Genomic DNA, 24782 nt, shown 5'->3' on the forward strand with positions numbered 1-24782 from the left:
GATGGGCTTACATGTCACTGGGGTGGTGGGGGTAGAGCATTAGTGGTGCTAAAAGCAGTGATGGCCAAAGGATCATTCAGCTCATTTGGCATCAGAACATTCTGCATAGTGTCTCCATAGTTTCTTGAGATGGGTGTGCATAGGAACCTTTAGCTCTGCAGACATGTTTGGAAGGTTGAAGGGCCTCTTCCGGGGCCCACAGGTGCCAGGGGCTTCCGGAGTGACGCCCAGCCCGGCTTCAGCGCCACAGCAGGTAAGAGCTGGAAACCAGCTTGGCTCGGTTTCCTCTTTGTTCCCTGCAGCTTTGATGTGTCGCCAGTTACAGCAGCTGCAGCCGAGACCGGCATCAAACAGGCACAGAAATAATGCATTTGTCCTGTATCACAGCAATATTTCATTCCATTTCTTCTGAGGTCACATTCTCATCCGAGCGACTATTCGTGTCAAACGCTCAGTTGTGTTGCCAGGAATCGGAATGTTTGTTACCCAGGAGGCGTATTTTTAAAATCCTGCTCATCTCACATCTATCAGCTGTTCTTTAAAAGTGCATCCTAAATTAAAACGTCTCTCTAATGGACCCGCTTTGATTACTGCGGCGTCTGACTGTAGGAAATGTTGATTTGTGATGTAGGAGGAGAAGCCAGCCAATAAGGGGAATGAGGCCAAAACAGAAGACGGAGGGGGGGGGTGAGTCATTCTTCGTTAAAAACATGGAATATTTAGAAATAATTTACAGGATGTTCCTTGTTTTTGATTTGATGGAACATATAGAGTGTCTCTTTTCTTGATTTTGAAATGTGTTAGAACTTACAGATGGTTTTAATCAATTTAGCAGCTAGTTGTAAAGCAGAGGTATTGATCAGTATCAGTTCATTAAGACGAGAAGGAATCACAATAATAGAACCAGCCACCCTGACTTGGCCATCTATTTATGGTCGGTCCTAGCATGCAGGAGAGTTAATTATGCTCACTTAATACCTCTCAAGCCCTGAACAGCCCACAAGCTGCAACCATCCAGCCTGCTGAATCACAGCTTCTGTTCGCCCCTTGTGCTCTTATTTCATGCGTCGGAATTTTAATTCCCTTCAAAATAATTCAAAAACCAAGTTTAACTCTGCAGTCACAAGAGCGGTAGCTAAACAGGTTTAGGAAACGGTCACATGCTCGAAGTCATTCATTTACAATGACAGCAACAGAGTTTCATCTGTGTATAGATTCGATTTCACTGGAGGATGGAGACGAGCTCAATGTTGGCCTGAATGAAACTCCAGGAGGGTTCGCACTCATGCAACCTAATTTACACCTTTTTCCACTGTTCTCCAGCTTCAGCCCCAGCTCCTGCTCCTGCCCCAGCACCAGCTTCAGGCCCTGCCCCAGCCCCAGCCCCAGCTCCTGCCCCTGCCCCAGCTCCAGCACCAGCTTCAGGCCCTGCCCCAGCTCCTGCCCCAGCCCCAGCCCCAGCCCCTGCCCCTGCCCCAGCTCCAGCACCAGCTTCAGGCCCTGCCCCAGCTCCTGCTGACCCTGCTCCAGATGGACCAGCAGGGTGAGTCTGGTGCTTCAGCCACTTCACTTAAGGTCTCAGGAATCAGAATGGCAAAAGCTGCGTGTGTATATTTATATAACCTGTCGCATTTGTTTAAAACAGTGAATTTTCAGTAAGAAAGCTGCGTGTACATTACAATAACTCACGGTTGCCAGGACGCTGGCACCTGAAACCGGTATCACATTAATCACCGAGTGGAAGCTAATTAATCAGCTTCAGTGAGGAGATGGGAGGGAGAGGGAGAGGGAACACTCTCAGAGATGAGTGCAGATCCTCATCTTCTGGCACGCTGCGCATATTACTGACGTGAAAGTGGATTAAAAGCTTTTCAGCTTTTAAATTTTAAGAAGCTCACCGAGGCCGCTTCTGGCCCGGCAATTAATCGACAGGTACAGAGAGATTATGTTGATCCTCCCAATTTTAAGCACATGTGTACTTTTCAGCTCTGGTAAATGTGGAATGAAAAGAGCTGCGCTGTTGGAGATTTGGGGAAGAGATGTTGGATATTTGCCTCTCTGTCAGGAGGAGTGCTTTAGATAGGAGAGCTCAGAGATGCTGCACCATCTGTAAATGCATTTCCATTAGTTTGATCATGATGATGGATTTAAAGTTAGATTAAATGCATTTGTGCTGATCAGCAGTCGGTATTTCAGATTATCTTGAAACCCGTGCTGTCAAGTATGCATCATCCACCAAATAAAATAAATAGATTAAAAAAAAAAATAGTTTTACGTATAATATATTCTGACTGATGTTACAGTGGATGTTTGGTCAGAAATAAGTCCTTTTCTGTCGTCCACGTGTTGTACTACTGTCTGTCCACTAGGGGGCGACACGCCAGTGTCTCGGGTGTTTAACAGCTTTTTCTTGTCTTCAAATACATTTTAGGTCAGTCATGGTTGAATTGAAGTTTGTGTCAAGAGTGCACGAGAGGACATTTTATTTATTTATTATTTTTAATCCAATAACTTTGATCTGGTCTCTCTCATTTCTCAATATTTGCTTGAACTCAGGTGACCTCTGATAATTTGGTGATTATTAGCACACATCAATTCTGACTGTGGTGTTTTAGTCAGAAGTGACTTCACCTGCTTGGTTTTTGCCGGGTTTCCACCAAATATCAGTAGCTCATTTAATAAATGACCAAGTTTTAGTTAGTTAGTTCATCATTCGTATCTCTCTCATTACAATTCCCCTGATGTCCTAAAAAAATGTTCTAACAGTCTCAGCAAAGGTTTTTTTTTTTTTTTTTGGCTAATCGCTCTGGTATTTCCCAACTTTAGAGAAGTAGAGGCCCCTCCTCCGCCCATCGTCATCAACAAATACTCGGACGAGCAGCTCAGAAGCATCGTCAAACGGATGAAAGACAGGCTGCAGATCTACAAGGACAAAGTAGCTGACCAGTACGCTTCGTCTCCAGAGATCACCCCCCCTGTCAGTGAGTGTGAACACACTCATCTCATCAATTAGGATTTTACATTTGTGGTTGTTGTTGGGTCTCTGATGGGAAATGGCGTCGATCTTTCAGCACCTCTGTTGCCCAAAGCCGTCTACGCAAACGTGATAGAGGAGAGGAAGAAGCAGGCCGAGCAGGAGAGGATCCAAAAGGAGGAGGCTGAGAAGAAGAAGAAGGAGGAGCAGGAGAAGAAGAAGAAGGAGGCTGAGCAGAAGAAGAAGGAGGAGGAGGAGAAAAAGAAAGCGGAAAGTCAAGAGGAAAAACAGGAGAAGAGCTTGAAGACGAAGCTGAGCGAAGCCTTCTGGACATCGGTGGACGTCATGCTGAAACCCGTGGAAGACCTGATGGACTCCGTCCTGGGGGTCACCATAGATCCTTTTACTGACCGTCGCTACATCGCCTGGCTCAGCTTGGTGACGCTGGCCTTCAACTACAACACCTGGTTCATCACAGCCCGCCTCTGCTTCCCCTACCACACCGAGAGCGCCATCCCTTTGTGGCTGACCCTGGACTCGCTGGCCGACCTCATCTACCTCGCCGACTCGGTCGTCTTCCAGTCCCGCAAACAGTTTGTCAAAGCAGGAGACATCATCGTAAGTTCTGCCCCGGTCGCTCTGCACCGGCTGACAGTGTCATCCCAGAGCTTCTGTCTTCTTCTTTCAGAAAGACAGAATCATGTCAAAGAAGAACTACAGAGAATCGGAGCGATTCAAGGTGGTTTCCCCGACGTTTTCATTTCCCAAACAGCCCGTGTGTGTAACCGCTCACACATCTGTCTGTCCCCCCACAGCTGGACATGGTTTCCCTTCTGCCGTTCGACCTGCTGTACTTCCAGTTTGGGTTCAAATCCATTTTCAGAGCCAATCGTCTGTTGAAGGTGATTTTAAGGCCGCGCTGCCTTTGACTGATGGTGGGATGTTCCTTTAACTACTGTCATTCTTCTTTGCAAGGCTGAAACCTTCTTTGAGTTCAGCGACCGTCTAGAGAGCATCATGGCCAAAGCGTATATCTGGAGGTAAATTCTCTGGCCGATTTCAGGGCAACAGGTTTGAGTGTGTCACGGCTCCTCGCAGTCGCGATTAAAGTCGATGAGACAGTAGAGTTGTTCCTCTTCCAGAGTCATCCGGACCATCGGCTATCTTCTCTTCATGCTCCACCTCAACGCCTGCCTGTACTACGTAGCATCGGACTACCAGGGCATCGGACTGACCAAATGGGTCTATTCTGGTAACGGGAGTGCGTAAGTGTGGGAATGTTCACCTCCCCTGCTGCCAGGCCCAGAGTCATCCTCATCATACTTAACAGTTGCCATGGATACAACCATACGTTACACAGATCAGATGGGTTTAGTAACCAGCTCCAGGAGCTGTTTGTGTTTTGGAGCGCAACAAACGATAATCCATCCAGTTTTTGTTGTCCTGGGCAGAAATCTGATGTCTCCAGAACTTCCCTGAACACAATCCTGTAGGTTAAATGGCCAGAGAGTTGATGATTCGGCTGTAGGGAATCTTGTACTCTATTCTCTAGCGGACCTCCCCACCTGGCCACACAGACAGCACAGGACGCTCCCACGTGCTCCTACACTGAAAGTCTGTTGTTGTCCCGTCTCTGCCGCTGCTGCAGTTATCTCAGCTGCTTCTTCTATGCGGAGAAATCCCTGCTGATGATCGCTGAGCTGCCCATTCCAGACTCCATGTTCGGACTGATCTTTCAGATGTCAAACTACCTTTTTGGGGCATTCTCAATGTCCATCATTCTCGGACAGGTAGTTTGTTTGTAATTCATGTTTATTTTGGAATGTCTGGAGTTTAACTGCATCTTTTTTTCTGTTTTGCAATTGTAGAATTTTTCCTCATTGCTATTTTTTTTATTTTAAAATGATGAACGTCCGCACTAAAACCGACCGTTAGCTCCATGCATCAGCACGTACACACACACACACACACAGATGCTCGGGGTGTATCTGGAAAGGCAGGACAGTTCTATGTTTTCACAGCCCCTCTAATGTTGCCACCCTCTTCACAGGTACCTGCGTTGTTACTACTTTGCTGTCCGCAGTCTGATCAACATCGGGGGTCTTAACGAGCCCCATACCGTCTTTGAGATTACCTTTCAGATGACTAATTTTTTCACGGGCGTCTTTGTGTTCTCCAGTTTGATTGGACAGGTAACGGCGAGACTCGGCCTGATAGAGAGTAGTCTGACCACCTCGTATTCCTCCTGGTTAGCTGGATAAAACCCGTCGTGATAGAAGCACTCGTCGTAGCTTCAGTTGTCTCGGAACGAGAGTAGAAGACCTATTCCACCCCATCTTTCATCACCGTTTTGTATTGTTCCTGTCCTCTGGCCTCAGATGAGGGACGTCATTGGTGCAGCCACCGCAGGACAGGCCTACTTTAGGTCCAACATGGACAGCACTGTCGCCTACATGGTGACCAACCGGATCCCCGCTATGGTGCAGAACCGCGTCCGTACATGGTACACGTACACCTGGGATGCGCAGGGCATGTTGGGTCAGTTCCACAGTCAGTACTATGGTTTCTGAGGAATAGAAGAAAGAGTTTAAAGCTATCTGGACGTTTTCAGATGAGTCTGAGCTGCTGGATAAGATGCCTCTGGTGATGAGGACCGCCATCGCCGTGGACATCAACCTGGCCACCTTTCAGAAGATCGACCTGTTCAAGGTAGCTCCTCCGGGGCTCCCACACACACCAGCAGTCCCAGTGCAGCTCAGACTCACATACCTGTGGTTTCCATCAGGGCTGTGACCAGCAGATGCTGGTGGACATGTTACTGAGGCTCAAGTCCATCATCTATTTACCAGGAGACTTTGTGGTGAAGAAAGTGAGTCACGTGGTCGATGTTCCTCAACGCCAGCAGAAGCTTTCCCCTCGTTCTACAACACAGGAGTCTCATCTACATGGAGGGTTTGCTTATTTTCCCCTGCAGGGGGACATCGGTAAAGAGATGTACATCATCAAGGGTGGAGCGGTGCAGGTGGTGGGAGGACCTGACAACAGCATCGTCTTCGTCACTCTGAAGGCGGGCTGCGTCTTTGGAGAAATCAGGTGGGCTTTTGTCTGGACCAGTCTGTGGCGAACGGAACATGCTGAAGGAGTTTCTTCTCTCTCCTCAGTCTGCTGCAGTCGTCCAAAGATGGAGGGAACAGGCGCACAGCTAATGTCAAAGCATACGGCTTTGCTAACCTGTTTGTCCTGGAGAAGAAAGACCTGTTTGACATTCTGGTCCACTACCCAGAGTCCCAGAAGGTTCTGGCCCGGAAGGGAAAGTGAGCGAGATGTACAGTGGGGGCAAAAAGATGCGCAGAAGATTGATGTTGGTTAAAGTACAACTCCAGCAAATCAAATAAAATACACAAATCGATACGTTTGATTTGAAAAGGAATCTTAGCAGACCTTTGCTCCATTCCATGCCTGTTGTAAATAAATGTTATTTTTAATAGGTTAGTACATAAGTACTAATTTTAATGTTACAACAATGTCGGAATGTGTTTCGACTAACATTATCCTACTTCAGCTTCCTTACATTAGAGTGTATGAGAATAACCTGTGCTGATGCAGGTGTGACTCTGCTCATTTCTCTGTGTAGGAAACTGATGAAGGCCAAAGGTCCAGCAGCAGCTAAAGTGGAGGAGGAGAAGAAAAAAGGGCTTGCTCTGTTCGGACCGAAGCCACCAACGCCCAAACTGCTGCGAGCTTTCGGCGGAAGCATCAACAAAAACTTTATCGACAGAGTGAAGGTAACACACGTGTATTTCTGCCACCGTGTGGTTATTTACTGTAACTACACCTCGGTCTTCGTTTCTTTCCCCAGGCTGCTTCTGGAGGCCAGAGAGGACCCAATTAGTTTACTCTTACTCCTTTTTTGGAGTCGGTTTACAGTTTAATTTTAAACCTCTTGTGTTTATTTTGTACTTCATATGTTTGTGCTCAATAATGCTCATCTTTTTGGGTTGAAAGTAACTCATAGTCATGTCAGTTGCAACCAGAAAACAACCTAAACTGTTTTTGAAAGAGGTCATGACTTTGTTTGTGGAGTTTAACTACTAAGTCACTGGTGTTTGTCTGATTACATACTGTATTCTAGCTTTTAAGTGGCTGTATAAAAGCCTAACAAAGATTACCCACCATCAAATGTTGAAATTCAAAATGATGAACTTGTTCCCTCTTGATATTAATAAATCAATATTCGTCTGTCTTTCTTAGCAGTGTCCTCCTTTGAGCTGTATGAACAATTTGAGTCGATGTGTTGCCGACTAATCCTGTTAGGAGCATTTTAAGGGTTAATTCACTGGAACGTCTGCAGTCAGGAGGAACTGAAATAGCCCCATCAGTCTAATCTAGATACCTTCACCGACAACAGTCGATATTAAAATGTGCTCAGTCTATTGTCAAGAAAAATGCGAGCTGCGTGTTGCCATTAAATGAGCCTTAGATTCAGCTTTCTGCTTAACTAAAAGGCAGTTTCCAGCAGACCTCTGACCGGTCCCCGCTGCAGGCCAGCAGAGGACGGTGATTAGTGGCAGATCTGATGGCTGCGGGGGAGTGCCCCAGGGAATTAATGCTTCTAAGGAAATTAAATTGCCTCAGTCTGCTGTGGGACCGGTGCTGCTAAAGATCCTCGCAAGGATTCGGTTCACAGCATTCGGGACCCGGGTTTGACAGGGCGATCCAGAGGAGTGGTGCCGGAGGGACCCTGCTGTGACGCCCTCTGAGCAGCACAATGTTCAGCAGGTTAAAGAGGCTGATTGGGGCTCCGGAACCTCCCCCCACTCCACCTGCTGCACCTCCTTCCAAGGTAAGACCTGTTTTAAAAATCTTACTGAAGCTGTTTGGTCACCTTTACCCTCTGATACCCTCAGTGTTTTGAGGTGAACTCTCAGGTCAGTGAAAGCTGCCCCAGGGGGGGATTCACTGTTGCTGGGTCTGCAGAGGGGCGTCCAGGAGAACAGACCTGGACACTGCTGGTCATCAGCAACATCATGCCGGCAGTGCTGGTATGCACGGTGTAACAGTGCGGGGTACTTACAGGAGGAAACCCTTCCTGAGACCAAGGGGGAGAAAGCAGAGCCAAGCAAGCAGGAGGAACCGAAGAAAAAGGAGGATGAGGATGCAGAAAAAAATAAGCCTAAAGAAGACCAGAAGAAAGACGAGCCAAATGCTGGTAATTTTCCTTTTCATTTATTTCAAAGTGACCTTCAGGTTGTGTTTGTTCAATGAGATTTTAGAGGATTACGTTGGTGACTGAACCTTCTGGGAACCAGCAGGGGATCCTGTCAGCTGCTATGGAGGAACTTTCTGTGCCATTTTAAGCTGTGGCCTTTTTGGATTTGGGTTTTCTGCTATTAAATGTGAGTGACGCCACTTTTCCCACCATTTTTGTCCATTGTGTGTTCACTTCTGCAGCACCGGCTCCTGTTGCCCCGGCGGCTCCTGTTGCCCCGGCGGCCCCTGTTGCCCCGGCGGCTCCTGCTGCCCCGGCGGCTCCTGTTGCCCCGGCACCAGCAGCACCGGGCCCAGCTCCTGCTGACCCAGAGGGGGCTGATGGGTAAGATAAATGTCTCAGACTCCATACTGGGGTAGAACCAACTGGACGTTTCAGAAATGCTGCCAGTGTTTGTGGGTTGAACTGGGTTGGAGGCAGAACCAGTGATGACGAGACCACAGCAGTGGCAGAAATACCCACAATCACTTTGTGTACAAATCGTAATGCTGCCCCTATATATCTGATTAAACTGGAGAGAGAATATTTTGGTTTCAAACTCAGACTGGGACTTTAGGAGCGATTAGCTGCCACAAATAGCTTTGACTAGGAGCACCTTGATCCTGGAGCTTGAACCTGAGTCAGATATCACTGTGTTGTTCACCAACGTAAACATGGAGCTGGAACCACGGAAGTTTGGTGTGGTCAGTATCTCCGGATCTGCTCAGCTGCTTGGTTTATCCCACAAGCTGGTTCCAGTTCATTTATCATCTTCTCCCACTATGACCAGTTTGTTTCTCATCTCATCCCACTATAAATATTCAATGTATCCTCTCTGTCCCAGTATAACCAGTCTATTTAAGCAGCTGGAGTGTGTTTTAATAGTAAAAGTTCTCACAAAGCTAGAATTACTGGTGTGTGTGTGTGTGTGTGTGTGTGTGCTGCAGCAACAGTACTGACCTCTGACCCGTCTGTGACTTCTAAAGCAGATTAGGATTTCAGTGTAACTTCTGACAGCGATCAACGAACATGTGCTGCCTCTGATCTCGTTTGGCTGTTGTCGCATTTGTTCCCAGCAGAGAAACGGAGGCTGGTGAAATAACATTTTCCATCTTCCGACTGTCCTGTCGCCCTCTTCTTTAGAGAGGAAGCCCCTCCTCCCCCCGTTGTCTACTCCCGTTACGCGGACGACACGCTCCGAACTATCGCCAAGAAGTTGAGAGAACGCACGGAGCTCCTCAGAGAGAAAGCTGCAGATCCCTACGCCAGCTCCCCGGAGATCAGCCCAGCTGTCAGTAAGTAGGAGCAAAGGTGTCGGCAGAGGGAGTCCCAAACATCCAACTGACCAGCGCACTCTTCAGCCCCCATCCTGAGGAAGGACGATTACCTCCGGAAGAAGGAAGAGGAGCGGATAGCCAAAGAGGAGGCAGAGAAGAAGAAGGCCGAGGAGGCGGCCAAGAAGGCGGAGGAGAAGAAGAAAAAGGATGAGGAGAAACGACTGGAGGCTGAGAAGGAAGCAGAGGAGGAGAGGCTGGCGGAGGAGGCCAGGAGGAAGGCCCAGATCCTCCCGGAGATCAGCTTCGCCTGGTTCGATGTGCTTCTCCGTCCTGTTGAGAAGGTGATGGACGGATTCCTGGGGACGACCTTGGACCCTTTAGGTGAGAGGCGTTCTGGGAAGGTGGGTGAATGCGAAACCACCGTGAACATCTCCCGCTCTGTTGCTGCAGACCGCCGCTACATCGCCTGGTTGTCCTTGGTGGCGCTGGCGTACAACTACAACATTTGGTTCTGCACGGTGCGCCTGGCCTTCCCGTACCACAGTCCCGCCGCCAACATGTACTGGGTGGCCTGTGATGTCATCAGCGACGCCGTCAACCTCATCGACATCTGTGTCTGGCAGCCGCGGCTGCAGTTTGTGAGAGGGGGCGACATTATCGTGAGTTTCACAGCAGATTTAAGGCGGCGCCGTTGGTGCGCTTTGTTGGCGGCGATGTCGCGTGCGTTCCTCTGAGACCCTGGACGCTGACCTCGTCTTTGATCTGTCTGTCCTATGCAGCACGACCCAGCTTTGACCAAAGCGCACTATCGGAAGTCGCCGAGATTCAAGGTCAGAGTTCAAAACACTCGCCAACATTTGAGCTTCCTTCTGTAGGAACGGACCCAGCACGTGCAGCTTCTTCAGCCTGGAGGGTGATGGGCTTTAAACTGGTCCCCTGCTGGTTCTCCAGCAGTGGTTGAGTAGATGGTTTATGTAATGTGCTGCCGTGTCCAGCAGAGGGCGACACCGGCTCCAAAACTGCAGGTTCAACACTTCTGACGCTGCTTTGGAATAAGATTCGGCTAAGAGATGAGATGGAGTCGACTTCAGTGTTTTTGTTGATTTCCTCTTTTTGTAACATTTCTTTTCCGTGTGTCTGGAGCTCCGCTCACAGTGGATGGTCCAGCTTTAGTATTAACCACAGTTTCAACCTTACAACTGTTTCATATGTTCCCATTTCATATGCAAATGATTGGAAATGCTTCTGTTTCTGCCCTGAATGTTTGTTTTGTCAGACTGATATTTTCAGCATCCTCCCATTCGACCTTCTCTGTCTGAACTTTGAGTTCTCCTCCATCTACAGACTCAACCGCATCGTCCGGGTACGCAGCAGCCGCCCCACAGTCACCCGAGACACACGTGGAAACATTCCCCAACGTTCTCCTTGTCTGTTGCAGGTCGAGTCCTTCTTTGAGTTCAGTGATCGGCTGGAGAACGTCATGGCCAAAGCCTACATCTGGAGGTATTCTGAGTCCTCTGGAGGTTAAAATAAAGGCATTTCCAGACATCTGGGCTGTGTTTAACCCGCAGGGTGGCTCGGACTACAGGATACCTGCTCTTCATGCTTCACCTCAACGCCTGTGCTTATTTCGTGGCCTCGGAGCATCAGGGGATCGCCACCACCACCTGGGTGTACGACGGCAACGGCACAGCGTAGGTTTTCCATCTCCGCTGATCATCCGTGGGCATGAGTGTAAAGATTTGAGCTTTAAGGCTTAAAGCCTCTCACATCAGGTGTGTTTGAGGGTGCTGAACCTCTGCCGTGATGTGTGAAAGGCCGTGTTCTTCCACAGGTACCTGCGCTGTTACTACTTTGCCGTGCGCAGTCTGATCAACATCGGGGGTCTCCCAGAGCCCACAACAACCTTTGAGATTACCTTTCAGATGTCCAACTTTTTCATCGGCGTCTTTGTGTTCTCCAGCTTGATCGGGCAGGTTGGTGTCACGTTCCAAATGTTTGAGCCGCGTCTTCACGACGTTTCAATCGTCCCGTTTCCTCTCAGATGAGAGACGTCATAGGAGCGGCCACGGCGGGTCAGACTTACTTCAGGGCCTCCATGGACGGTTGTGTTGCCTACATGAACACCAACAGGATCCCCAAGATGGTCCAGAACAGGGTGAAGACGTGGTACAACTACACTTGGACGGCTCAAGGCATGCTGGGTGAGTCAGGAAGCCTCCAGTGTTTCCATCTCCAGGAATCAGAACACGTGATGACCCAAAGTCTGCTGCGCCCTGATCAGACGAGTCTGAGCTACTGGATAAGATGCCTCTGGTGATGAGGACCGCCATCGCCGTGGACATCAACCTGGCCACCTTTCAGAAGATCGACCTGTTCAAGGTAGCTCCTCCGGGGCTCCCACACACACCAGCAGTCCCAGTGCAGCTCAGACTCACATGCCTGTGGTTTCCATCAGGGCTGTGACCAGCAGATGCTGGTGGACATGTTACTGAGGCTCAAGTCCATCATCTATTTACCAGGAGACTTTGTGGTGAAGAAAGTGAGTCACATGGTCGATGTTCCTCAACGCCAGCAGAAGCTTTCCCCTCGTTCTACAACACAGGAGTCTCATCCACATGGAGGGTTTGCTTATTTTCCCCTGCAGGGGGACATCGGTAAAGAGATGTACATCATCAAGGGTGGAGCGGTGCAGGTGGTGGGAGGACCTGACAACAGCATCGTCTTCGTCACTCTGAAGGCGGGCTGCGTCTTTGGAGAAATCAGGTGTGTCCTGAGATGCTTGAAGATTTGGATTCAGTCCACGTATCACCCACCCGTAGCTAACATCCTGTAGCGTGCACACGTGTCCTCTGGCTCCATCACAGCTTACTGCAGTCTGCCAAAGATGGAGGGAACAGGCGCACAGCTAATGTCAAAGCACACGGCTTTGCTAACCTGTTTGTCCTGGAGAAGAAAGACCTGTTTGACATCCTCATCCATTACCCAGAGTCCCAGAAGGTTCTGGCTCGGAAGGGAAGGTGAGTCAGTTTAAGTGCCAGAACAACCACACCCACTTTCAATGTGTAAATGTGTGTGTGTGTGTGTGTGTAGGAAATTGACCAAGGCCAAGGCTGCACCAGCTAAAACTGATGCAAAGAAAGAGGAAAAGCCCAAAGGTGCATTTCTGTTTGAAACAAAACCTCCAACACCAAAGTTGCTGAAGGTATTTGGGCGACTCAAGAAAAACTGAAGGTACTTTGTGTTTTTTCTTTTCTTTGAGGTCGTTTGATGACCAAATATTCAAGCTCTTTCGGCAGGAAACACCATGCCTGTTTTTTCTTCTGTTCACAGAAAAGTGCAAAGCAGCAGAACCTACGTCATCTACATCCCACTTTTTAATCACATATCATCTTAAAAACTCTCATCACCAGAGGGGGAAAAGGGACGCTGCAGCAAACTAATGTTTTAGACGCTAGTCGGGACAGAAAGGTCAGAGACTGTAGCCAAATCTGTTGTTCCTGTGTCCTGTTTCTGCTCTGAACTGTGTCCGATGGACTGAGAGTCCAACCTGGCAGGACTGACATGCCTGCAGAGAGACGGGGGGGACAACCTTTACATTTCAGTGTTATTTTATATTGATAACACCCGAGCAGCCTGAAGATTAAGCAGATCTTCCAATAAACGTCACACACAAGTGTAGAAATTATCATTTCAAAAAGAACAAACTTCACACACAATTCTGCTATTGGATGTTTTCTCTCAATAAGCAGACGGGTTTGTAGTAACGCCAGCGCCCACGCCCAGCTGATGCTGGTCCGTTTAACTCTGAAGCCTCCAGAAGATGGTCTGTCTGTCCTCTCCACCGGTGATCACCGTGGTGCACAGCTCATTCATCCACATGGCCGTAACAGCACCTGCAGCCACACACCGTTGGTGAGAGCCTCGCCGGACGCCGCTGGAATCTGCAGAGGGGCGGGACGAGCCCTACCTGAGTGTAGAGGGATCAGAGAGGTTAAAATGTGACAGTAATAATAAACATAGTTGCAGAACATCGGGGCATTTTTCATTTTGAACTTCAGCTGCATGAACAGGAGGAGCGGCCAAACAATGGTGAGTGCTGGTGAGCTGTACCTATTCAACATGCGATCCGGGTGATCGTAACGTCCATTCTGAAGACACAGCATGTGCTCTGGAGCTGCAGGACAGGGAGGAGCAAACCTCAGTGGGACCAGAAAACCTCCTAAGCCAAACTGCCTGAGCTCTTCGTAAAGATCACGTGGAAAAGTCACAATATTGCTCAGCCTGAAGTGTGTTTTCACAAAAGAATTCCCTAAAAAGTGTCAATATGTCGATAATGTCCAACAATACCAACTCAAAACTGAAGAAAGACAATTCACAATAATTGTGTGTGTGTGTGTGTTGTGAGTGTGTGACGTACCGACTCTGACCAGGTAGAAGAGGACGTAGCCTGGAGACGAGTAGTGGCTGCCGTACATGAAGGGGGGGTCGGGCATGGCTCTGTAGCGAGACTGAGCAGCAGAACCAGGGTCAGAGCCCGAACAGAACCTGCGTCACATGCAGCACTCACCAGTAACCTGTCCAGTCGCTCTCTGTTCAGGGCTCCCACTGGTTTACTCAGGTCTCTGAATGTGGCGGCGTTTGTCACGTCTAACAAAAGAAGGAAGCGTCGTCAAGTCACCCGTGGGTGCGTCGCCGTGGAAACGCCCCAGCGCTCCCGCCTCTGCTGTGGACCCACCTAACTGCACGCTGCTGTAGTCTGCGATGATCCAGGGGAAGACGGGGTACTGGGAGAGGTCGTTGGAGCTGCGGTCGGCCAGGTTGTTGAGGTGGAGCAGATACTGGTAGTTGCTGAGGAGGCCGCGCTGCCACTGCAGCATGTAGCTCTCTGCCGTGTGTTCCACCATGTGGTTCTCTGAGCGAGCAGGGGGTCGGGGTAAAGCTGGGCTTTTTACGTCTAACTGAACAACAAACTGGGAACGCTAGAACGGCGGGTAGCAGCCAGCAAACATGCTAGGGTGTGATATTTCTGAGGCCGTGACGGACCGGCGACGTCTCCCACCTAAAAAAGAGGCCATGTGGTAGTAGACTTCATCTCTGTCGGCTGGGCTGTAGAACTTCAGGTAGATGTCGGAGCAGACATCATTCTCAGTGCAGAACAACTCCAGACCCTGCATGCCCCCCCCCCCCCCCCCACACACACACACACACACACACACTGTGAGCATGCTTGTGTAGCACAACACTGAGCCTGTCGCACCGGCTGAACCCACCAGTGGTCTGAGTGCGTGTCGCCGTTTGTAGATTCTCCTGACGCCCTGAAGTTTGATCTGAATCACCTGTTCCTGAAACGACAGAGCGGAAAATCAAGGCCGTTATCACAGACTGGGCCGGGCCGGGCCGGGCCGGGCCGGGGCGTCAGCAGCTTACAGGATATCCGTTGAGGGGCTGGAAATAGAGGCTCTCATCGGTGATGCAGATGTGTCCTGGGTTACACACCAGCGGGAGGACCATCTCTGCTGCACACTCCATGTGAGGCCTCTCAGTCAGGCTCTGAAAGCTTCACAGCACATCCATCATCTCACCCAGCAGAAATAATCAATGCTCATTAAACTGGCTCCCAGCAGGTCGACGTCATACCAGTTTTTGTCAAAGGACGTCCTCGCCAGCCGTGACTGTAAATTGGCTCCAATCTAGCATAACTAGTCTGCTTGATGAGGAGGAGAGGAGAGGAGAGGAGAGGAGAGAAGAGGAGAGGAGAGGAGAGGAGAGGAGAGGAGAGGAGAGGAGAGGAGAGGAGAGGAGAGGAGAGGAGAGGAGAGGAGAGGAGAGGAGAGGAGAGGAGAGGAGAGGAAACCATGACCCAGTGGAGTGACAGAGGCCTGTCAGGTGATCATGTTTCTTGACCCCGGCAGCCTTGGCCTATAGCAGCATAGCTAAGATGTGACCTAACGATTAGACGACCCCCTAAGTATGATAATTTGTCTGTCTATGATAGTAACTGCAACTACTGAATTAGTAACAATAAGCTTTTTCAAAGCGGTAGGTTTTGAGTCTGATCTTAAAAGTGGCGATGGAGTCAGCCTCCCGTACTTGGACAGGGAGCTGGTTCCATAGCAGGGGGGCCTGGACAGGGAGCTGGTTCCATAGCAGGGGGGCCTGGTAGCTAAATGCTCGGCCCCCCATTCTACTCCTAGAGACTCTGGGAACCACAAGTAGACCAGCATTCTGAGAGCGGAGCGGTCTATTGGGCTACTAAGGTGTCACTAGCTCCTCCAGGTAGGATGGAGCTAGGCCTCTGAGGACCTTGTAGGTCAGAAGAAGAATTTTAAAAATTATTCTAAATTTAACGGGCAGCCAATGAAGAGACGCCATTACAGGAGTAATGTGATCTCTGTGGTCAATACCTGTCAGAACTCTGGCTGCAGCATTTTGGATCAACTGGGGGCTTCTTAAAGAGTTGTTTGGACACCCTGATAATAAAGAATTACAGTAGTCCAGCCTGGAAGGAACAAATGCATGGACTAACTTTTCAGCATCATGCTGCATCAGTAGCTTCCTGATCTTTGAGATGTTCCTCAGGTGAAAAAAGGCACTTGTAGAGACTGTTTTAATGTGTGAGTTGAAGGAGAGATTTTGATCAAAAGTTACTCCTAGATTCCTCACAGAGAGACTAGATGTTAATGAGATACCATCTAGAGTGATCATGTGATCTAATCTATCCCTGAGAGGTTCAGGACCAAACACCATGACCTCAGTCTTTCCTGAGTTAAGGAGGAGGAAATTAAAAATAAAACAAAAGACATCCAGGACTTTATGTCTTTAAGACAGGTCTGGAGCTTCACTAACTTCTCTGTCTCCTCTGGTTTCATGGATAAATAGAGCTGAGTGTCATCAGCATAACAATGAACATTGATCCCATGCAGCCGAATAATGTTCCCTAAGGGAAGCATGTACAAGGTGAAGAGGATTGGTCCAAGTACAGAACTTTGAGGAACTCCATGGCTAACCCTACTGTATGAGGAGGGAACACCATGGACTTGAGCAAACTGGGATCTATCAGATAAATATGATCTAAACCAGTCTAGTGCTGTCCCTTTAATCCCAATCACATGTTCCAGTCTATGTAACAGGATGCTGTGATCAACTGTATCAAAAGCAGCACTGAGGTCCAGCAGAACCAGCATAGAGACCAGTCCATGATCTGAAGCTATGAGAAGATCATTAGTGACTTTAAGAAGTGCCGTTTCTGTGCTGTGATGAGCTCTAAAGCCTGACAGAAACATCTCAAACAGGCTGTTTCTCTGCAGGTGCTCCAGTAACTGAGTCACCACCACCTTCTCAAGAACTTTAGAGATCAAAGGAAGGTTGGATATCGACCTATTATTTGCTAATACATCAGGATCCAGTGATGTTTTTAAGCAACTGCTTAATCACTGCCACCTTGTAGGACCAGGGTACATAACCTGACACTAAAGAACCATTGATCTGGTCCAGGATAGAACAGCCGTTGTGCCTTTAAAGATGAGCCACAGGTGAGATGGATCTCCATGATGAGATGGGAGGGAAAGAGGTGGGGAGAACCTGGGAAGAGTGAGGGCCAGAACAATATATATTCTTCTTTGGAACAGTGCAAACCTGAGAGGTTGGAATTGTGGTAATTACATATTACTATCATTTTTTAAGCTGTAACTGAATTAAATATTTACAGATCATGCCTTTGATTAACCTTTCAGATGAATACTGGTTTCACTTATAACCTTATAAAACTTTCCCTTCTTTATTTAGATTAATGCGCTGCAGTTTATCAGAGATCAGCTGTGACTCTCTGGCCTCGGCGCTGAGGTCCAATCCCTCCCATCTCACATATCACAGCCGGCTTGATCTCTGCGTACAGCTGATGGCTCCTCTCTCTTCTTGTGGTTTCACAGCTCCACACAGACACCAAAGCTCAGAACTCAAATGAAGCTACTGATGCTTCTATATCTCATGTGTTTAAATGTTTCTGGAAACGTCCTGGCAGCGTGTGTGACTCGGGTCACCAGTCCGTGTCTCCCAGACTGTTTCTCAAACATCAGCTCACTGCGGGACTTCACACTGTCGTACTCCTCAGCCGAGGCAATGTAGCCCACTGAGCTGGATCGCCGCGGTAACGCTCCATCCCAGTACGGCTCTGCCTCAGCAGGGCGGGACATGCGCAAGATGCGGGGTAATCGCTGGAGGAAGAGCTGGCAGAAAAAGAAAACAGGATTTGGAACACTGATACTGATGTGTGTATGTGTGTGTGTTATAGTGGAAAAATCACATGTTCATATATCCTCTTTCATATGTTATTAAGTCACATGTTCATATATCCTCTTTCATATGTTATTAAGTCACATGTTCATATATCCTCTTTCATATGTGATTAAGTCACATGTTCATATATCCTCTTTCATATGTTATTAAGTCATATGTTCATATATCCTCTTTCATATGTTATTAAGTCACATGTTCATATATCCTCTTTCATATGTTATTAAGTCATAGGTTCATATATCCTCTTTCATGTGTTATTAAGTCGCATGTTCATATATCCTCTTTCATATGTTATTAAGTCATATGTTCATATATCCTCTTTCATATGTTATTAAGTCATAGGTTCATATATCCTCTTTCATATGTTATTAAGTCATAGGTTCATATATCCTCTTTCATGTGTTATTAAGTCGCATGTTCATATATCCTTTTTCATATGTTATTAAGTCGCATGTTCATATATCCTCTTTCATATGTTATTAAGTCACATGTTCATATATCCTCTTTCATATGTTATTTGTTGTGGTTCGCTTTCTGGTCGGCACTCGGACTTCTCACCTCCTCCTCTACCTGCAGGAACGGCATTCAGGGGGGGGGGGGGCAATCTCCGAAGAGCGCTGAGCCTCCAGCGCACCTGCAGCTCGTTACGTCTAAATCAGGAAGACAAAATGTTCAACATGATAATTTTTGAAGAGATGAAAATACGACACTAGAGGTCAGAAGGTTGGGCGGAAGTTTTCTGGTCTTGTGGAAGGATGAAACCTTTTAACTCTGACAGTTCAAAGCTGAAGAATGAGATTGTTAGATCCATTATATTAAAGTTATCTCTTATTTGCTTTCACCTTGTTATATTCCTTATTCTTGTTATATTGTCTCTCATTATTTAATGTTTCTTATTATTTGCCAATGCTTAATGTTCATGATGCTTGATATGTCAACTCGAACTTCTCTGGTCGAGGGCGACAGAAATGCGGTGGCTGTTGGAGAAGTGGCCTTGACTGGAGACAGAGCTGCAGAGCATGACACAGGAGATGTTCTCTTAATCTGTCTGATATAGAAGAATGTGCTGTTTGTGAGCTAAGCTAATCAAAACAGTGAAGGCCTACGTATAATCTCACCATTATGATTTACAGTCTCTTGCTCTGTTGGAGACCTGCTATCTTGTGTTTTCCCCCTCCCTTAGACACATTTGACTTCTGTAACTAGGGACCTCCTAATCTCAATAAAAGAAGGATGGCGGAAGTTGTGCGTCAGAACGTGTTGGAGATCTGTAACTGAGCACATCTCTCCGTTCTCCTTGCAAGTAAACTTCTAAACTGTTGTCTTTGCCTCATTTGTGTTTCTCGTGTTTCAGGTTGTTTGAACCTAACATTTTGGTCCTTCGAGCCGGATTCCAACACACCTGAAGGGTCCGGTGGGTGAGGCTGAACCTCAGGAAAGACCGTGGCCACGGCAGGCCGCCTCAAAGCGACCTAAGATTCCCTTTCCGGGACTGGGCTTCAGCTCACTGATTGGACCCTGATGGTTGACGGAATTCCAGGAGGAAAAGGCAACAGTGGTGAGCATGTCTTGAATTCAAAAGTGTGTGTGTGTGTGATGATTGTCGGGGACTTAATGTAAAAATTGCGATAGACACTAAGGCAGTGTTTTGGGAGAGAGGAACCCGAAAGTCCTCTGTAAGACGCAATGAGAAACAAACCCTGTGAATACTAGTCAATGGCAGGTAAATATGAGTACTAAGGGAAGTACCAAGGCAGGGCGAGGGAGTCCTGGCCACGTGAAAAAGAAATTAAGTCACGACAAATCATCCAGAGTGATTGTGAGTGTGAAAGGATTGTTAAATACCACTAGGTATTTTCAATCATACCAAAGCAGTGGGACTGTAAGTGATAAGGCCCTTGTGGATGCAGAGGCAAGACTCTCCACTCGAAAGAGTTGAAGTGAGAAGTACCACAACGGTTTGATTAATTATCACCCCACTGAGATCAACATCCCAGTTTTAGGTCACCCTATGTGCAAGACTGGACCAAATTCTTAATAAAAAAACAACAACAAAAAAATTAGGATAAGGCTAACTCATAAAATAAAAAAAAATAAAAAAAAATCGTAATAAAAAGCAGATTGAAAAGTAGAGCTAAGAGTAAAAATCGAAATCCTCAAAAAGAAAAAAAGAAAAAAATGGGGACAAGTAAAAGTAAACAAAGGCCCAGAGATGAATTGCGGTGTAAGGATGGGAAATTCATCGACGGACAAAATCCAAAGAAACTCACGTATTTAGACAAGTGGATAACTGATTATGGGTTCAAAGGACAGCTAAATTCGCAACAAATAACAGCCCTACAAGATGAAATAAAAGAGCGAACTAAAAATAATCCAAAAAAGATGAAAAAATGCGGTTCTGAGGATACTGAGTTTTGGTTACAGTTAGCGTTAAGGAGAGAGAAGGGACGAAGTAAGTCGAAAATGGAGGCAAAGGAGGGAAAGGACGAGGTTGAGAACAAACAGTTAATGTTTCACAGGAAAGAGGATGATGAAACAGGCGCAGTGAGCAGACGCGCGCACAGACAGACAGAGCAGGCAACAGATAAGTCGGCAGAGAAAGGGGAAGCGGATGTAGAACAGAGAGCAGCAGGGGTGGGAGGCTTGTATCCTGACCTTCGTGAATCGTGTGCATTGCCACCGACATATACACCACAGACATTAGACCCTCCACCCACTGATACACTTAGAATTACACGCTCAGCGCACCCCTTTGGGTATGCGTGGTCAAAAGACATTAGGACAAGCACTGACTCCAGCAGTCCCAAAATTGAATAATCTAAGTGAAACGAGCACTCCTCCAATGGAAGATATGTACCCCATGATTGAAGTAGCTAATCCAAATGCTGAAGCAAACCAACCTGTAATGCTAGTCTATAGAACTTGGACAATGGAGGATGTTAAAAAAGCCATAGAAGGTGTGCCTTCCCATAAGGAAGACATAGAACTCTTTATAGAAGTTATGGAAAATGTGAGAAGAGCCTATCACCTTAATGGTGCAGAGGTTCAACAGATCTGGATGACAGCTCTGGGTTCTAACTGGACTCATATAAGAGGAGACTGGAATCCAAAACAAAACAAAAAATTAGGTGCTAAAACATGATGATGGTGAATTGACAAACAGAGTCAATGCTCTTGTATTAAGAACTCGAAATTGTTTTGCTAAGAGAGCAAATTATGTGGAAATTAACCATGTTAAACAAAGAGAGGATGAGCTTTTCGAAGAGTATCAAGCCAGAATGACTAAAGTTTTTAGAGCAAACAGCGGACTGCATGATGACAACAACGGTGACATGATCCGCTATGAACGACGATGATATTTTCTAGAAGATGAAATCATGGCTGATGTCCTTTTGACACAGGAAGAGGAAGATTGGCTTGAAGAAATACCCACTAAGTTGTGGTCAGTAGGACCCTCTGATGTAGGATTAATTAAAGGAGTATTACCAGTACAAATTAGACCTAAAAGCGAGTACAGGCCTCGTGTGAGGCAATATCCATTAAAAACGGATGCTCGTGAGGGCATCAAACCTGTAATACATGATCTGATCACAGCAGGAGTTCTCGTTAAATGTGATGATTCACCATGTAATACTCCCATTTTTCCAGTAAAGAAACAAACCCCATCTGCAGGATGGCGCATGGTTCAGGACTTACAAGCCGTAAATGATGCAGTAATACAGAGAGCTCCCTGCGTTCCAGATCCATATACGCTCCTGAATTCTTTAGATCCGAAAGCTAAAGTTTTTACTGTAGTTGATATCAGCAATGCCTTTTTTTATGTACCTGTTGATAAAGACAGTCAGTTTTGGTTTGCATTCACATATGAAGGCAAACGTTACACTTACACCAGATTACCCCAAGGTTATTGTGAAAGCCCAACTATTTATTCTCAGATAATGACAGCAAGTATGGCTAAATTTCACCCTCCCAGTGGGAGTCAAGTATTGATTTATGTAGATGATGTTTTATTAGCATCTGAAACCTTAGAAGCATGTAAAATAGACACCATAGCACTTCTTAAACATCTAGCAGAAGAAGGCCATAAAGTAAGCAAAAGTAAACTACAGCTGTGCAAAGCTGAAGTAAAGTACTTGGGTCACAACCTGAGTGCAGGAGGAAGAACTATCATAGAAGGCCGTAAAACTAGCTATTTTGCAAGCTCCAAAACCACAAACTAAAAAGCAAATGATGTCCTTTTTAGGACTAACTAATTATTGCCGCAACTGGGTGCCAAATTATGCTGAAATTACAGCACCGTTGCAAAAAATTGATGTATGAATATTTAAAAATGACTTCTTCACTAAAATGGACTGAAAACGCAGCAAAGGCCTTCCGTGACATTAAGAAGCTTTAGTGTCGAGCACAGCTTTAGCTTTAGCCTTAGATTACAGCAAACCTTTGGTTCAGATGGTTGATTGCAAAGGACATTTGATGACCTCGGTCTTAGCTCAACAATGTGGGACTAAAATGAAACCAATAGCATATTTCTCGTCTAAACTTGACCCTGTAGCATGTGCTCTTCCACACTGAAAGCTGTAATCGCAACATCTATGGCTGTGGAAACGAGTGCTTCTATAGTGTTGTTTATACTTAGCCATTAATTAAGTAGGTTATAACTTAGACATAATTAAGTTAAGAAAATAGGAAATTGTGTTTGTGTGTGAATGGAGGACTAAGCCATTGAAAGAGTTGATAGGAGAACTCTGCTAGTCCTGTGTTTTATTATTTTGCCTCATAAGAAAACAAAGTAAGTTGAGAGATATAGCCATAGGAAAGACATAGGAAAGGCACAAAACAGATGACGGAGAACCACGTGACTGCCAAGAATTAGCTGAACAAACTGCAAAAAGTAGAAGTGATTTAGATAAACCTTTAAAAGCTGAAGCATTTTTGTTTGTAGATGGCTCATCAAAGAAAAATGAGCAACCTTAAAAGAATAATATATGTATGACCAGCAGGAAAATCTATCCTACCAGAAAATCTGTGTAAATATGCTGCTATATTGAGCCATGGTGTAACACATGTCTCAACAGGAGGGACGGTAGGACAGATACAGCAGCATTATACAACCTATGGATTCAATTCTTATTCAAAAAAAAAAATTTGTAGAACATGTCTGACGTGTGCGAAACACAATTCACAGGGAAATCTGAGACCCAGGAGAGGAAAATTTCCTGCTCCCCAATATCAATTCCAAACTATACATATGGACTTCATAGAATTAAATAAAAGTGAAGAAAAAATTTACTCTGATAACGGTACTCATTTTGTAAATCAAGTTGTTAAAAAGATCAGTGTTATGTTTCATATTGATTTAAAACACCATTGCTCCTATCATCCTCAGAGCGCAGGCTTAGTTGAAAGAGCTAATGGCACTATTAAAAACAGACTGAAGAGATGCATGACACAATGTGTTGATTTGGCTAAGCTCTACATAAACATTACAAGCACCGCAGGCCTAACTCCTTATGAGATCTTATTTGGAAGACCGTACAGGCTTCCTCAGTTCAAAAACTACTGGGAGACAAATGATGAGTCTACTCTAGCTGATTACATGAGAAGAATGTTAGAAAAACAAAAGCAAAAAACTAACAGAGATGATCCTCCCCAAAGGGATGGCGAGGTCCAGACAATAAACCTGAGTGTTTTTGTGTCCGGTTATTAACATGTTCCATGCTTTTCCTTCTGCAACAGTTCATCACACCTGCTCAGTGAAACCTCGGTGTAAAGGAGGTGAAGCCGTGCCTCAGTGACTCTACTTTGGTGTTTTAGAAACTAACAGTTATTATATGAATATACAGTGTGCACGTACGCGCACACGTGTGTATAAACACTTAATACACGCGTGTGCGTGTATGTAGACTTTTTAGTACTTTGGGTTCATATACTAGTTCATATACTAATGACAATAAATAATGAAAATGTGTGACGCAGTAGAAAAATGGACGAACTTTCTATTGGTCATTGACAGTTTCAATCATCGTTGTTAGAATTCATCAAAAATATTTAAACCAACAAACTACACACAGAACCGCAAAGTTTAGAGCTTAAAGGGAGCGACAGGTCCCTGCAGGTAGACACCAGCAACAACGTTCCCAGAAACTGGGAACCCAACAAACGAGTTTTTCAAAGTATTCCTTTCAGACTAAGCAGGAAGACGGAAGACCGACAAGGTGAGTGGAAACGAAAAGCATTATTGAAAAGAATTGACAGTTGTGTTTGGAGATAAAAATCAAGATTTGAATCAACTAGACTTCATATTTAGTTTTAGCACAAAACATCATTATGCATTATAAATGAATAGTTCTTAATTAACTTTCTTATAGTCTGGCTTTAGTTATAGTTGAAAAGTCTTTCTAAGTGAAGTTTAGTTTATTTTTCTGGTCTTTGCTACTGATCCTAAAAGAACTTTAAACCCTCCCAGAACGCTTTAATGGTAGTAATATATACGCCATAAAGCTGTTGATTAGGTTTTAAAAGTGAAAGTATTCTGTTCAGACAAAGCAGGAAGAGCGACATTTTGTGACAGGTGAAAAGCTCTTAGAGTTATTAGAGTTGTTCAACAGTCCAGGTTACAGCTGGATATTTTGGTATTATTTAAGACAATAAACTTTCAAAATAACTAAATAAATAAATCCACACAGGATCACAGGACACCAACAGGATTTTTGGTCCATGTTGCACGTTTTCTCACAGTGGTTTATTGTTCTATGTTGTGGAACCACTGTGAAAGAAATGCAGGAGTGGGTGTCATTTCTTTCATCTATTTTAAATAGAGTAGTGATCTTTGAGGATTTGGATCATAGAAATAATTGAAGAGGGGAACAAAGGAAGGAAGTTAAAAAGTCCTGGCTAGTATGTTTATGTAGCACCAAATCATTTATTGGCTGAGCTGAAGACAGTCCTTTCACCATGTTGGCCTGTGGAAAACCAGTGTTGTCGG

General features: G+C 46.0%; 3 protein-coding genes and 1 long non-coding RNA gene across 5 annotated transcripts; 2 read left to right on the forward strand and 2 right to left on the reverse strand.

Moving 5' to 3' along the window:
* Positions 1 to 1259: 1259 nt before the first annotated feature.
* On the forward strand, positions 1260 to 7216 carry LOC101072926 (cyclic nucleotide-gated cation channel beta-3-like). Its single transcript, XM_029843139.1, has 16 exons — positions 1260 to 1275; positions 1408 to 1543; positions 2827 to 2981; positions 3072 to 3592; positions 3663 to 3713; positions 3790 to 3876; positions 3950 to 4014; positions 4117 to 4239; positions 5025 to 5166; positions 5353 to 5512; positions 5586 to 5683; positions 5760 to 5843; positions 5949 to 6067; positions 6136 to 6288; positions 6609 to 6759; positions 6834 to 7216. Exons 1-16 carry the CDS (start codon positions 1260 to 1262, stop codon positions 6864 to 6866), a joined length of 2094 nt encoding a protein of 697 aa, XP_029698999.1. The 3' UTR covers positions 6867 to 7216.
* A 448-nt stretch (positions 7217 to 7664) lies between these two features.
* Positions 7665 to 13208, forward strand: LOC105416977 (cyclic nucleotide-gated cation channel beta-3-like). The gene is made up of 18 exons (XM_029843130.1): positions 7665 to 7817; positions 8051 to 8183; positions 8426 to 8567; positions 9366 to 9517; positions 9584 to 9880; positions 9950 to 10158; positions 10279 to 10329; positions 10776 to 10862; positions 10938 to 11002; positions 11071 to 11193; positions 11334 to 11475; positions 11544 to 11703; positions 11784 to 11881; positions 11958 to 12041; positions 12147 to 12265; positions 12367 to 12519; positions 12593 to 12733; positions 12833 to 13208. Exons 1-17 carry the CDS (start codon positions 7743 to 7745, stop codon positions 12729 to 12731), a joined length of 2229 nt encoding a protein of 742 aa, XP_029698990.1. The 5' UTR covers positions 7665 to 7742; the 3' UTR covers positions 12732 to 12733; positions 12833 to 13208.
* On the reverse strand, positions 12855 to 14154 carry LOC115251326 (uncharacterized). Of its 2 annotated transcripts, XR_003889898.1 has the most exons (5): positions 14070 to 14154; positions 13920 to 14010; positions 13613 to 13676; positions 13217 to 13469; positions 12855 to 13067 (listed from the first exon to the last, which is right to left on the reverse strand). It is a non-coding gene; the product is annotated as an uncharacterized lncRNA (long non-coding RNA). The 2 variants fall into 2 exon arrangements; XR_003889897.1 differs by having other exon boundaries at positions 12855 to 13469.
* Positions 14155 to 14241: 87 nt separating this feature from the next.
* On the reverse strand, positions 14242 to 15209 carry LOC115251331 (protein FAN-like; the record flags this gene model as incomplete). Its single annotated transcript, XM_029843140.1, has 5 exons — positions 15140 to 15209; positions 14930 to 15059; positions 14773 to 14844; positions 14562 to 14670; positions 14242 to 14414 (listed from the first exon to the last, which is right to left on the reverse strand). Coding segments are annotated over exons 2-5 (456 nt in total), but the record flags the coding sequence as incomplete, so codon positions are not given.
* Positions 15210 to 24782: the final 9573 nt, after the last annotated feature.

Source organism: Takifugu rubripes, chromosome 10 (genome assembly GCF_901000725.2).
Source record: "Takifugu rubripes chromosome 10, fTakRub1.2, whole genome shotgun sequence".
Classification (NCBI taxonomy): Eukaryota; Metazoa; Chordata; class Actinopteri; order Tetraodontiformes; family Tetraodontidae; genus Takifugu; species Takifugu rubripes.

Coding starts and splice junctions, on each gene's coding strand:
- LOC101072926 (XM_029843139.1), top strand. Junction 3,714..3,789: donor GAGAATCGGAGCGATTCAAG/GTGGTTTCCCCG, acceptor GTCCCCCCACAG/CTGGACATGGTTTCCCTTCT. Junction 5,844..5,948: donor GAGACTTTGTGGTGAAGAAA/GTGAGTCACGTG, acceptor TTTCCCCTGCAG/GGGGACATCGGTAAAGAGAT.
- LOC105416977 (XM_029843130.1), top strand. CDS start 7,743: ATGTTCAGCAGGTTAAAGAGGCTGATTGGGGCTCCGGAACCTCCCCCC. Junction 8,568..9,365: donor GACCCAGAGGGGGCTGATGG/GTAAGATAAATG, acceptor CCTCTTCTTTAG/AGAGGAAGCCCCTCCTCCCC. Junction 9,881..9,949: donor GACGACCTTGGACCCTTTAG/GTGAGAGGCGTT, acceptor CTGTTGCTGCAG/ACCGCCGCTACATCGCCTGG.